The following is a 12,534-nucleotide window of genomic DNA, read 5'->3' on the forward strand; positions in this document are numbered from 1 at the left end:
TATATATAGTCGGCAAGTACAACGGCACTTCGCTCCCGCTCTGGAATATGGAGCGAGTCTCCATCCCCCGCCGTCACCCTTACCTTCTCAGGCCAGGTGAGGAGTGACTGGGAGGGTGAGGGGCGGGGCCAGCCAGTGGTGGGTTCAGCTGACAGGGAGCCACAGTAGGGGGACGAAAGAGCCACATGCGGCTCCAGAGCTGCGGGTTGCCGACTCCCAAGTTAAGACAGTCAAGAAAAAGAATATCTCACCCAAAACGAAAATGCCAACCATTCCTAGCAAACTGATGGAAGAGTTGGTGTTCAAATTGAAACTGAGAGGGGGAATAATTATGGGAAAGCCCCTTGCTAGGCACACCTCTGGGTATGGGGCTGGCGTTCCTGCGTGTGCACACATGCTACGGAGCCAGCCCAGCCTAAAATTATGCACTCATCGAGTCACCTGTGGGGGTGTCGAGATTCGGCTCCAGGCGATGGAGGCAAGGACGTGGCAGGGAGGGTTGTTTTCTTTAAATAGATTTAGCTTTCCTTTAGGCCTTAAGGTGATTAATGGGGAAGGTATTTATAGACCGCTGGGTTAGTCCCACAGGAAAGTTAAAAGGGTGTTTTGTGATTATTCCTGCAGGGTTCTGTCTGGGATTAAGAAGTGCATGGGGGGCGGAAAAATTGAATATAATTCAGCAATGCTTATTTGAAAGGAGGGGAAGGGGTTAGTGTCGGGATGGCGAACCTATAGTACGCATGACAGAGGTGACACGAAGAGCCCTCTCTGTGGGCACACGTTCCATTGCCAGCTGCTCTCCTGGTTTCCAGTGCACATGTGGCCATTTTCTGGGCCAATTTCCATATTTTGGGCTGTTTTCAGCCCGTTTTTTGGGCCAAAAATGACCTGAAAACATCCTGAAAATGCCCCCAAAAGCCCTAAAAACAGCCTGAAAAACACCCCAAAACAGCCAAAAAACAAGCCATCTTCTGGCCCATTTTTTTTGGCCATAAATGCCCTGAAAACGGTCCCAAAAACAGCCTGAAAACAGCCTGAAAAATGCCCTGAAAACGGTCCCAAAACAGCCTGAAAGCAGCCTGAAAAACACCCTGAAAACAGTCCCAAAAACAGCCTGAAAACAGCTTGAAAAACGCCCTGAAAACAGTCCCCAAAACAGCCTGAAAACAGCCTGAAAAACACCCTGAAAATGGCCCCAAAAACAGCCTGAAAACAGTCCCCAAAACAGCCTGAAAACAGCCTGAAAAATGCCCTGAAAATGGTCCCAAAACAGCCTGAAAGCAGCCTGAAAAACACCCTGAAAAAAGTCCCCAAAACAGCCTGAAAACAGCTTGAAAAACACCCTGAAAACAGTCCCCAAAACAGCCTGAAAAACACCCTGAAAACAGCTTGAAAAACACCCTGAAAACAGTCCCCAAAACAGCCTGAAAAACACCCTGAAAAACACCCTGAAAATGGCCCCCAAAACAGCCTGAAAACAGTCCCAAAAACAGCATGAAAAACACCCTGAAAACGGTCCCAAAAAAAGCCTGAAGAACACCCTGAAAACGGCCCCAAAAACAGCCTGAAAATAGCCTGAAAAACAGTCTGAAAACAGCCTGAAAAATAGCCTGAAAACAGCCTGAAAAACAGACTGAAAACGGCCCCAAAAACAGCCTGAAAACAGCCTGAAGAAAACACTGAAAACAGCCTGAAAAACAGCCTGAAAACAGCCTGAAAAACAGCCTGAAGACGGTCTCAAAAACAGCCTGAAAAACAGCCTGAAAAACAGCCTGAAAAACAGCCTGAAAACGGTCCCAAAAACAGCCTGAAAACAGCCTGAAAAACAGCCTGAAAACAGCCCCCAAAACAGCCTGAAAACAGCCTGAAGAACACCCTGAAAATGGCCCCAAAAACAGCCTGAAAAACAGCCTGAAAATGGTCCCAAAAACAGCCTGAAAAACAGCCTGAAAACAGCCCCCAAAACAGCCTGAAAACAGCCTGAAGAACACCCTGAAAACGGCCCCAAAAACAGCCTGAAAACAGCCTGAAAACGGTCCCAAAAACAGCCTGAAAACAGCCTGAAAACGTCCTGAAAACGCCCCCCCAAACAGCCTGAAAACAGCCTGAAAACAGCCTGAAAACAGCCTGAAAACGGTCCCAAAAACAGCCTGAAAACAGCCTGAAAATGTCCTGAAAACGGCCCCCAAAACAGCCTGAAAACAGCCTGAAAAATGCCCAAAAAACAGGCATGTGCGTGCCAGCTAGCTGATCTTTGGGTTTCCAGCACATGCACATGCGTTCCGGTTTGGCCACTCGGTGCCGAAAAACTCCGCCATGACTGGGTTAGTGTGTATAAACTATCGAGAAATATAACCAGGCCTCTTTATTGCCACGTAAAGTTAGCCTTAGTTTTAAGTCTTCAACCGTTCAGCCTTTAGGCACAGCGTGGCTGCTTTTAAGTTATTCTTGGCTAATAATTTAAACTAATTATCTCCACGGAAAACACCTTTCCAGTTCTCTGCCTGGGAGGGAGCCGGGGTGGAACGAAAAGTCCAAACGCTCCCGAGACTTCGGAGGGCGAGCAAATCCTTGGTAAATTTCTCTCTTTTTTTAATTAGAGGTGGCGCAGCTCTTCAGATCCTCCCGTTTGATCTTCCAGCTCCGAGAGGTATCGCTTCCAATTCTCGTTTTCGAGGCGTGTTCGTACACACCGCAGCTAATGAAGCAAAGCCTGTCTCAATCCATGTTAAGGGATGTGCAATTTTGCCCCCACCCACCGAGCAGTCCCATCAAGGCTACGTTTCTCTCGGCCCAAAACTTGTGACAACAAATCTTGGGCAGGATCCATAACAAACACACACATTGAATTCACTTTTGGCTGAATGGGTGAACCGTAGTTTTAAAGTTTAAGAGATCTCTACGCTGTATATACTTGTTGTGACCCAGGCCCAAGTAAGTATTATCAGACGCAATCAGAGGTGGGTTCTACTTACCTTTACTACCGGTTTGTAGTGGGGCCGCTCGCACGCGCGCGTTCTTCTGCGCAAGCGCAGAAGCGTTTTGATGACGTCGGGGTCGATGGGTGGAGCCTCCCGCCGGTTTTACTGCCGGTTCTATAGAACCGGTGCGAACCGGGGGGGCAACCCACCACTGGACGCCATCAGTTCAAAAACAGACTTTATTAGAACAGCTGAGAATTAACTCGTTCTCAGCGTAGTCCAAACTAATTCAAAACAAATTCTTCACAACACAGCCTTATCACAAACCTTGGTCTAATTAGGCAACTTGCCAAAGGCTTTTCTTGGCAAAAGTTCAGGAGCAGAAGACGCCGACAAGAAATAAATGCAGCAAGACAAGAAACAAATCTATCAACGTTGTTTTCCCACAAAGAGCCCAAGAGCCGTTGCTGGTCTTTTAAGCCTTCTGGGAGAGGCCAATCATCTCCTGGCCTTCCTCCCAAGTCGTCCTCTCTGCTTTAGCTGCTCTTGCCTTCTGGCAGCTCTTCTCATGCGTGCACTGGGAACAGGCTCCTCCTGTTCCTCTGCCTCTCTGATGTCAGCCTCTGGAGGCTCCGGAGTCCGCACATCACTCCCAGATGGCCCTGGCCCCATCTCTGCCTCCGACGCAGAGCCCTCATCTGGGCCTTCCCCAGCCTCCAGGACTGGCCCCTGTTCTTCCTCAGCCTCCTCGCTGTCCGACTCCACTGCCAGCTCCGCAGGCTGCTGGCGGACCACAACAATACTCATGGAAAAATGTGCCACCCACCATTGTTCAGAATACAGAGTTGGAAGGGACCTTGGAGGTCTTCTAGTCCAACCCCTTGCTCGAGCAGGAAACCCTATACCACTCGGGACAAATGGCTGCCCAGTCTTTTCTTAAAAGCCTCCAGTGGTACAGCACCCACAACTTCTAACAAATATATAAAAAAAGTAAAGATAATATGTAAAGGAGTCCCTGCGGATTGTTCTCCGCTAAGCCGATCCATATTTTTCATATTTTGGATAATATTTGAGGATCTGCTTACCAACATATGGGCTTAATCCAGGAATATATATATGAGAAATACATATACTTTTTAAAAAAAAATTACCATATAAGCACATCCATGGAAAAGCCGAACTCAAATTTTGGGGTACATTTTTAGCACCTAAAATTCTTGGCTGATCTGGAAGTATTTTAGTGGCCAAAATTGTGGAAACCTTTTGAGAAAAGTGTATTTTTGAGGTTTGATGGCTAATAACATCACTTTTTTTGGAGTTTCGAGATAATCCTATTCCACTTGCTGGAATGGCCTGGGAATAACCCAGACCTTAACCCAGTTGAAAATCTATGGAGCTGACTAAAGAAACTTGTTAAATCAGAAGCGACCCAGCAATAAAACCCAGTTAATAGAAGCAATCATTCAATCTTGGTTTCACATTAGAACAGCTGCAGAACTCAAAAAACTTGGTTCCCTCCATGGGAAGACGTTGTAAGGCCGTCATTCATACTAAAAGTTACCCAACTAAGGATTAACTGACATGGTGATCATTTTTGTATATCTCATTTTTTCTACACATTTCACTTTTCTTCTTTAGACTGTCACTGCTATTCTAATAGCAAATCCTTCATAAAAGTTATTGCATTACATTCTTGATTAAATTATCTTTCCGTTGATATATAAATTTATGGTACGGCTCCAAAAAAAAAAAAAAAGTGGTGTTATTAGCTAGTTTTAGAAAATACACTTTTCCCAAAAGGTTTCCACAATTTTGGCCACTGCTGTATATATTCGCTGTCCCTATCTGATCCACCTAACTAAAAAGCATAAAAATACCCACTGAAGATCCTTGTTCAGGTTCACACAGCACCTGAATCCCACTCTGCTTCATCCTGTTTTATTAACACCCCACCGATTGCATTCACATATTAGACAGAGCTCTGGTGGCTCAGCAGACTAATTAACATCCACTTACATCTGCTGTCTGCAATTACTGCAAGTTCAAATCTCACCAGGCTCAAGGTTGACTCAGCCTTCCATCCTTTCTAAGGTAGATTAAATGAGGACCCAGATTATGGGGGCAATAAACTGACTTTGTATAAAATATACAAAAGTATGAAGGCTATTGCTTAACGCATTGTAAGCCGCCCTGAGTCTCCGGAGAAGGGCGGCATATAAATCAAATTAAAAAAAAAAAAAAAGACGAAGTCATAAATTTATAATCCGCAAGGCTGGAGTCACACTGGATTTTAAACACACAGGGAAAAAAACCCTCAACCATATCTTGGCTTCGTAGGTGATAAGATTCCAGCTACTGGTTAAAGTCTCATCTACTCTAACTACAGATAAAGTGGAAACATGGCATGCTTATAGAATCAAGTTTTTTTTTTAAACTTAAAATCTTGACATCATCTGGCACGAAAGGCAAACAATTCAGAACTGAACATCCATTTCGACCCAGGAATATATTTTGAGCATAGGAACTGCGGGGAATTCAGATATAAAAGGTTATCTCCAAGCTTCCTTTATTTCAGCTAGACGGAATCTCTTCTATTAGGGAAAGGGAGGTCTACTTTCTACTCATCATCCCTGCTAAGAATTTAATCCAGAATGAAATTGGTTCAAATGTCATTACCAGTTCTTTACAGACACATGCGCAAATCTGTGACAGATCTCTCTTAAGAGTTCATCCCGCTCACCCACCCCAAAGCAGCTTCGGGGTTTTTGATTTGGTGTTGTTTTTATAAAAAAAAAATCTGTTCCTTGTTTCTTTTCCCAGATGTGCTTTAAAAATAAGCAATGCCAGACATCTGTTTTTCACCAGCCTTACAAGTTATGTACGCAATTCGGATCCCATGGGGTTTTCTCAAAATGCCAAATTCTTCTCTCTCTCTCTCTCTCCGCCCCCACGCCCCCCCACCACCTCCAAGCAAATACAAGCATCTGACTTTAATCACAAAACCGGCGATGCTGTGCGGGCAAAACTCGCCACGCTATGGATGCCCCCATCAGAAAGTGGTGAGGCCAATCACACACAGACTGCCATGCAAACTTTACCATCTGCACATCATACCAGACACCCGAGTGGCAATCCATCAAATCCCATTTCCTCTTCTTCTTCCACAGCAGTCACCATATCCAGCTATTCCTTGCTTGCTGGAACTGCTTTCGCCCTCCCGCTCCAAGAATACGACGACAACGTCCTTATGAAATTATAAGAAGTCAATAAACATTCGGTGGCATCCGCAGCCTTGCAACCAAAGCAGCCTTCTTCCCCTAAACCACATTCAAACCCTCTTCCTTAAGACATCTCCGGTGGACCAGCAGATATGAATTGTATTAGGTTTCCACTCAACAGCAGTTGCAACATTTGTATTTCCAAAAAAAACCAAGCAAAACTCGAAAAGGAGAAACAAAAAACAAACAGAGAAAGGCAGCAGTAGTTTTCCCAGACAAAAAATGCCTCCATCGCCTGTGTGAACGCAACTGTTCTCAACTACATGATTATTATTATTTTTATATTACAAAATCTGGAGAGCTTTAAAAAGCAGACAAAAACATCTATTTCCTTTTTTCAATTCTTCTAAGCAGTGGAGATAGATGATCTTCTGAAGATTTCTCTCTGATCCCAAAGGAGGGACGCCAATCCGGTATGGTTGGCTTTATTCCACTAAGAGGGTGGGTAAGAAATAGGATGGATGGATGATAGGTAGGTAGGTAGGTAGGTAGGTAGGTAGGTAGATAGATAGATAGATAGATAGATAGATAGATAGATAGATAGTAGAGAGAGATGTTTCAGAGAGAAATAACAGGAGAGAGAGAGAGAGAGATTATAGATAGATAAAGAGAAAGAGAGAAATGACACAGACTAGAGAGAGAGAGAGAGATAGGTAGAGAGATAGTAGAGAGAGATGTGTCAGAGAGAAATAGGAGAGAGATGATAGATATAGAGTGAGAGAGAAATGACAGACTAGATAGGTAGGTAGGTAGGTAGGTAGATAGTGTGAGAGAGAAATGACAGACTAGATAAATAGATGAGATAGATAGATGTGTCAGAAAGAAATAACAGGATAGAGACAGAGAGAGAGAGATGTGTCAGAGAGAAATAACAAGATAGAGATAGATAGATAGATGATAGATAGATAGATAGATAGATAGATAGATAGATAGATAGATACATAGATAGATAGAGATGGATAGGTAGAGATAGTAGAGAGATGTGTCAGAGAGAAATAACAGGAGAGAGAGAGAGAGATGATAGATATAGATAGATAGAGTAAGAGAGAGAGAAATGACACAGACTAGATAGATAGATAGATATAAATAGATAGATAGAGATAAATAGAGATAGATAGATATAGATAGATATAGATAGATAGATATAGAGATAAATAGATAGATAGATAGAGATAGATAGATAGATAGATAGATAGATAGAGATAAATAGAGATAGATAGATAGATAGAGATAGAGATAGAGATAGATAGATAGATAGATAGATAGATAGATAAATAGATAGAGATAGATAGATAGATAGAGATAGAGATAAATAGATAGATAGATAGATAGATAGATAGATAGATAGATGAGATAGATAGATGAGATAGAGAGATAGAGATAGATAAAAGAGATAGAAAGATAGATAGATTAATTTCCCCTCTCCCACCCACTTCTTTTAAATCAGAACCGGGTCCTACAGCTGGAGGCGAGTGGCTGGTGAGTTAAGAGAAACCCAAACCATTCCCTTCTCCCCCCCACCCCCCACCCCCTGTGGAAAAATTGTCTTCCACGCAACGGGTCCAAAGCTTGTGACCGTTTTAAATGACAGCCTTAATCCAGAAGGTGGAAAAAACAACACCACACACAGCAGCAGCAAAAAACGTGCCATAATGAGGAGGGAGAGAGAGAGAGAGAGAGAAAGAGAAAAATCCGGATTCATTTTGGGTTGGTTGTTGTTGTTGTCGTTTGTTTGCTTTTTTTTTTTTCACGATCATCTTACCACTGGAGACGAAATTCGACACCCAGGGCAATCACAGATTGGTGGATGTACCTGTAAAATTCCTTTGGACATAAGCGTCTTCAAACTTTTCCCTGGGTAGAGGAAGACAAAAAAAAAAAAAAAAAGGTGGGGAGGGGGGGAAAGAAGGGGGCAGAGAAAGGAGAAAGTGCTTAGGTTGTTTTTTTGGAAGAGAGCAAAAGGCATTGCACAAAAGACATCAGCCCTGCTTCCCACCCCCCCACCCACCCCCCACCCCCTCCAAGGCCCCCCAACCCGTTCCTTAATTGAACCCTCTCCCCATCGATGAAAAAGGAAGCATGCCCCCCACCCTCATTAGCCCCTAACTAATCCTCTTACAAAGAAAAGAAAAGAATAGAAAGAAAGAAGAAAGAAAGAAAAATATAGATAGAAATATAGACAGACAGACAGACAGAAAGAAAGAAAAAAGATAGACAGAAAAGAAAGAAAAGAATAGAAAGAAAGAAAGAAAAAGAAAGATAGAAAGACAGACAGACAGAATGATAGTTAGAAAGATAAAAAGACAGAAAGAAAGAAAAAAGAAAGATAGAAAGATAGAAAGACACAGAAAGACAGACAGACAGACAGACAGACAGAAAGATAGATAGAGAGAAAGAAAAAAGATAGATAGAAAGATAGAAAGACAGACAGAAAGACAGAAAGAAAAAAGAAAGAAAAAAGAAAGAAAAAAGATACAGAAAAGAAAAGAATAGAAAGAAAGAAAGAAAGAAAGATAGATAGATAGAAAGACAGACAGATAGAAAGAAAGAAAGAAAGAAAAAAGAAAGGTAGAAAGATAGAAAGACAGACAGAAAGAAAGACAGAAAGACAGACAGACAGAAAGATAGAAAGAAAGAAAAAAGAAAGATAGAACGATAGAAAGAAAGACAGAAAGATAGAAAGACAGACAGAAAGAGAGAACGAGAGAAAGAAAGAAAAAAGATAGAAAGACAGACAGAAAGAAGAAAGAAAGAAAGAAAGAAAGAAAGAAAGAAAGAAAGAAAGAAAAAACCTTGGCCAGACTGAAAAGGTGACTAATGGGGAACGGGGGGGGGGAGAAATGGGGGGGAAGGAGGTTGGGGGCTTGGGAGGGGGAGGAGAAGGAGGGGCCAGGCTTCTTTCTTCCCCCACCCTTCCCCCCCCCATTCTAGATGCAGCGTAGAAGGGCTATCTAACCCCCCCTCCCATCTCTCTCCCTCCGACCAACCGACCGCGAAGGCTGCGGAGGACGGGAAGGGGCGGACAAGGTCTCTCTCCCCCCCGAGGGCAGAGAGACGGGGGGGTTGCAGCGGAGCGGGGTTGAGGCTTCATTAGCGGTGGGGAGGGGGGGTGGGGGGGAGAGACAGCCCCCTCCTTCCCTCTCTCTCTCTCTCTCCTTCCCCCCCCCTCTTCTTCCTCCAGGCAATCAATAAACAAGGCGAGGTGTCAATCAACCGCCTGGAAACGACCTTTCGCCGGTCTCTCTCTCTCTCCCCCTCGCCCCCCACCCCACCCCGTCTCCGCTCGCCGCATCCTGCTAATGATATGTCAAAGCCGCCTCTTCCGAGCCCTACACGGACACACACACACACAACACACACACAGCCAGCGGGAGAGAGAAAAGACCAAAGTCCCAGGCGGCGACGGGGCGCCCACGCCAAACACATTACACACACACAGAGAGAGACCGCCTCGGGCTCCGTTCCGCGGTTGGAAAAAGAGGGGAAGGGGAAGCCGCGTCGGGGAAGGGGAGGGGAGGGGAGGGGGAGACCCCAGCTCTGCCCCCCCACCTGCCCTCCGTGGGGTTTTCCTCCTCCCTTGATTTCATTCAATAAAATGAAATGAAAAATGAAATTTTGGCTTCTGCTCTCCCCCTCCCCCAAAAAAGGGGGACCGATCCCCCAAAGCGGCGCAAAGAGGGCAGGAGAGACCCCCGAGGGGACGCCAGCTACAAGGAGAACCCCCTCCCCAAAATTGGGGGGGTGGGGAGGCGGACAGCAGCAATCAGGCATAAGGGGGGGAAGGGGGGTTTGGGGGGGGTCGCATTAATGCCCCCTCCCCACTCACCCACCCCGCAGCCAAGCGCCTCCGACGGTAAACAACAGCTGGGCCAAGCTTTTTGGGCTTTTTTTTGGCCAGCGGGGATCGCAAAGCGGGAGCCCCGCCGTTCCTTTCCCCCGCCGCTCCGAGCGCGCCACCCACCCGCTTCCAGGCGCCAAAGAAGAAGCCGCCGCCGCCGTCTCGGAGCTTTCCGGCTTTAGAAGGTCGCCGCGGCTCCATTGGCAGCCCGAGCAAAAGCCGAAGGAGGGTTGCGCTCCGCGCCAGGCGGCCGGTGGGGTTTGGAGTGAAGGCGCGCGGCTCCAGCGCTCCCGTCTGTCTTCCTTCTTTTTTTTTTTTTTCCCCCACTCCCCCCTTCCACCCCGCCGGCGAACGGGAGGAAAGCTCCCTCCCTCCCTCCTTCCTTCCTTCCCTCCCTCTTTTTGCCCGCCCCGAACTGCGGGGACGGACGCACCTCCGAAGTCTCTCGCGCGCCTCTGCGCAACTTTGCAACCACGCTGGGGGGGGAAACTCTCCAACGCGCGCTCTCTCGCTCTTCCTTCTCCCTCGCCCCCCCCCCCAAAAAACAGGAGAGAGTGGTGGGGGGGAAACATCCCCCCCTCCCTCGCCCGCCTCTTCCCAAACCAGGCTGCGCGCGATCCAAGAGGATCTCTGCGCGCATTCCCTTCCCCTCCCCACCAACGATCCCCGCAGAAGGAGGTGTCAAGACTGGGTAAAAACATACAAACAGACCTACCATGCGCCCCCCTTCCTTCCTCCCTCCCCCTCCTCCATCCTATAGTCCGTAGCCCCCCCTCCCATCGAAGAATGAATTTTTAATTATTATTTTTTTAAATTTGATTTATATGCCGCCCTTCTCCGGAGACTCACAGGGCGGCTTACAATGCATTAAGCAATAGCCTTCCTCCTTTTGTATATATTTATACAAAGTCAGCTTCTCTTTCTTTTTCTTTCTTTCCTTCCTTCTTTCTCTTTCTTTTCTTTTTTTTTTTAAATTTGATTTATATGCCGCCCTTCCCCGGAGACTCAGGGCGGCTTACAATGCGTTAAGCAATAGCCTTCATCCTTTTTGTATATTTATACAAAGTCAGCTTATTGCCCCCACAAACCGGGTCCTCAATTTACCTACCTTAGAAAGGATGGAAGGCTGAGTCAACCTCGAGCCTGGCGAGATTCGAACTTACAGTCATTGCAGACGGCGGGTGTTAAATCACAATGCTATCAGTCTGCTGAGCCACCAGACCCTTAATGTTTTTAATGTTTGAATGTTTTTGTTATAATGATTTTTTTTAAAATGTATTGTGAGTCTTCGGAGAGGGGCGGTATATAAATTGAGTTCATTAAATTAAATTAAATGAAATTAAGAGCCGAGGGAGGGAAAGTGGCGAGAGGGCCTCTGCCCATGGGCAGAGCGCCTGCCACCCCAAGAGGCTGGGGAAAAAAAAAAAGAGAGAGAGAGAGAGAGAGAGAGGCTTTCCCCCGCGTGCGCTTTTATTTTTTTGGGTGGGTGGGTGGGCCAAGGGGTACCTTTGTGTCGGATGCTGCGCTTCCAATCCTTGGCCGTCTCCCGGCCGCTGACGAACTGAAACTCGTTGGGGGTCAGCCACTCGCCCCGGTAACGGATGGACGGCCCTTTGCTCCCCTGGCAGAGTTTGCGGATGTAAAGCAGGGCACGGTTCTCGCCGCACTCCACCTCCAGGCAAGGCTCCCCTCGGTCGAAGAAAGGCTGGAAGTCCGGCGCGGTGGAGGAGACGGCGGCGGAGGAGGCGGCGGAGGAGAAGCGCTCCAGCACCAGCTCCTCGGGCAGAGGGGGCGGCGGGGGGGCGGCGGCCGCGGCGTGGAACTCCAAGTAGGCGCGTTGCTGGTGCTGCTGCTGGTGGGCGACGACGGCGGCGGCGAAGAGCTGCTCGTAAGCCGGCGGCGGGTGCGGGGTCACAACCGGGAGGGAAGCGGCGGCGGCGGCGGCTAAAGGCAGCAGGTACTCCATGGGCTGCGGGTGGAAGGCGGCCAGCGCCAGCTCCTCGCCATCCGGGCGCTCCCTTTTGATGGCCGGCATGGTGGCGGCTTCTCCGCGGAGGAGGAGGAGGAGGAGGAGGAGGAGGAGGCGGCAACAGCAGCAGCTACACCTTGCAGGCGCCGCCGCCGGAGGAGGAGGCGGCTGGCGAGGCGGCGGCGGCGGAGAAGGAGGAGGAGGAGGAGGCGGCGGCGGCAGCCACGGGGCGCCGCCGGACTCCCGCAGCCAGCGCCGGCAGCGTTGGGTTGTTTCGTGTGTGTGTGTGTGTGTGTTTAAATCAGCGGCTAGGACGCGCCTCCGGCGGCGGGTTTGACATTTCGGCCAGCGAGGGGGCGCCGCCACTGCGGTCGCCGAAGGGGTATGGGTCTCTCCCTACTTCGTCCTCCTGCCGCCGCCGCCGCCGCCGGTGGGAGAAAGCGATCCACTCGCCCCGAGCCTGACCTCGGGCTCTGTTAATACCCCCGTTGGATTAAGTTCAGGGCTTTCTTTTCTTTTTTTTTTCTT

At 47.6% G+C, this 12,534-nt stretch overlaps 1 protein-coding gene across 2 annotated transcripts in view; it reads right to left on the minus strand.

The window, feature by feature from the left end:
• The window catches only part of SAMD11 (sterile alpha motif domain containing 11), a 109,510-nt gene extending 97,225 nt beyond the window's left edge, over nt 1–12,285 (minus strand). Inside the window, exons 1-2 of one of the 2 annotated variants that reach the window (XM_087878893.1) lie at nt 11,544–12,285; nt 7,962–8,053 (exon numbers count right to left, since the gene is read on the minus strand). In XM_087878893.1, the coding sequence (XP_087735019.1) occupies nt 7,962–8,053; nt 11,544–12,072 (621 nt within the window). In that variant the 5' untranslated portion in view covers nt 12,073–12,285. The remainder of the gene's footprint in view (nt 1–7,961; nt 8,054–11,543) is intronic. The other variant, XM_087878892.1, reaches the window with a different exon arrangement.
• Between the last annotated feature and the right edge of the window lie 249 nt (nt 12,286–12,534).

Source organism: Pantherophis guttatus, chromosome 15 (assembly GCF_059756535.1).
Source record: "Pantherophis guttatus breed Tessera chromosome 15, ASM5975653v1, whole genome shotgun sequence".
Taxonomy (NCBI): domain Eukaryota; kingdom Metazoa; phylum Chordata; class Lepidosauria; order Squamata; family Colubridae; genus Pantherophis; species Pantherophis guttatus.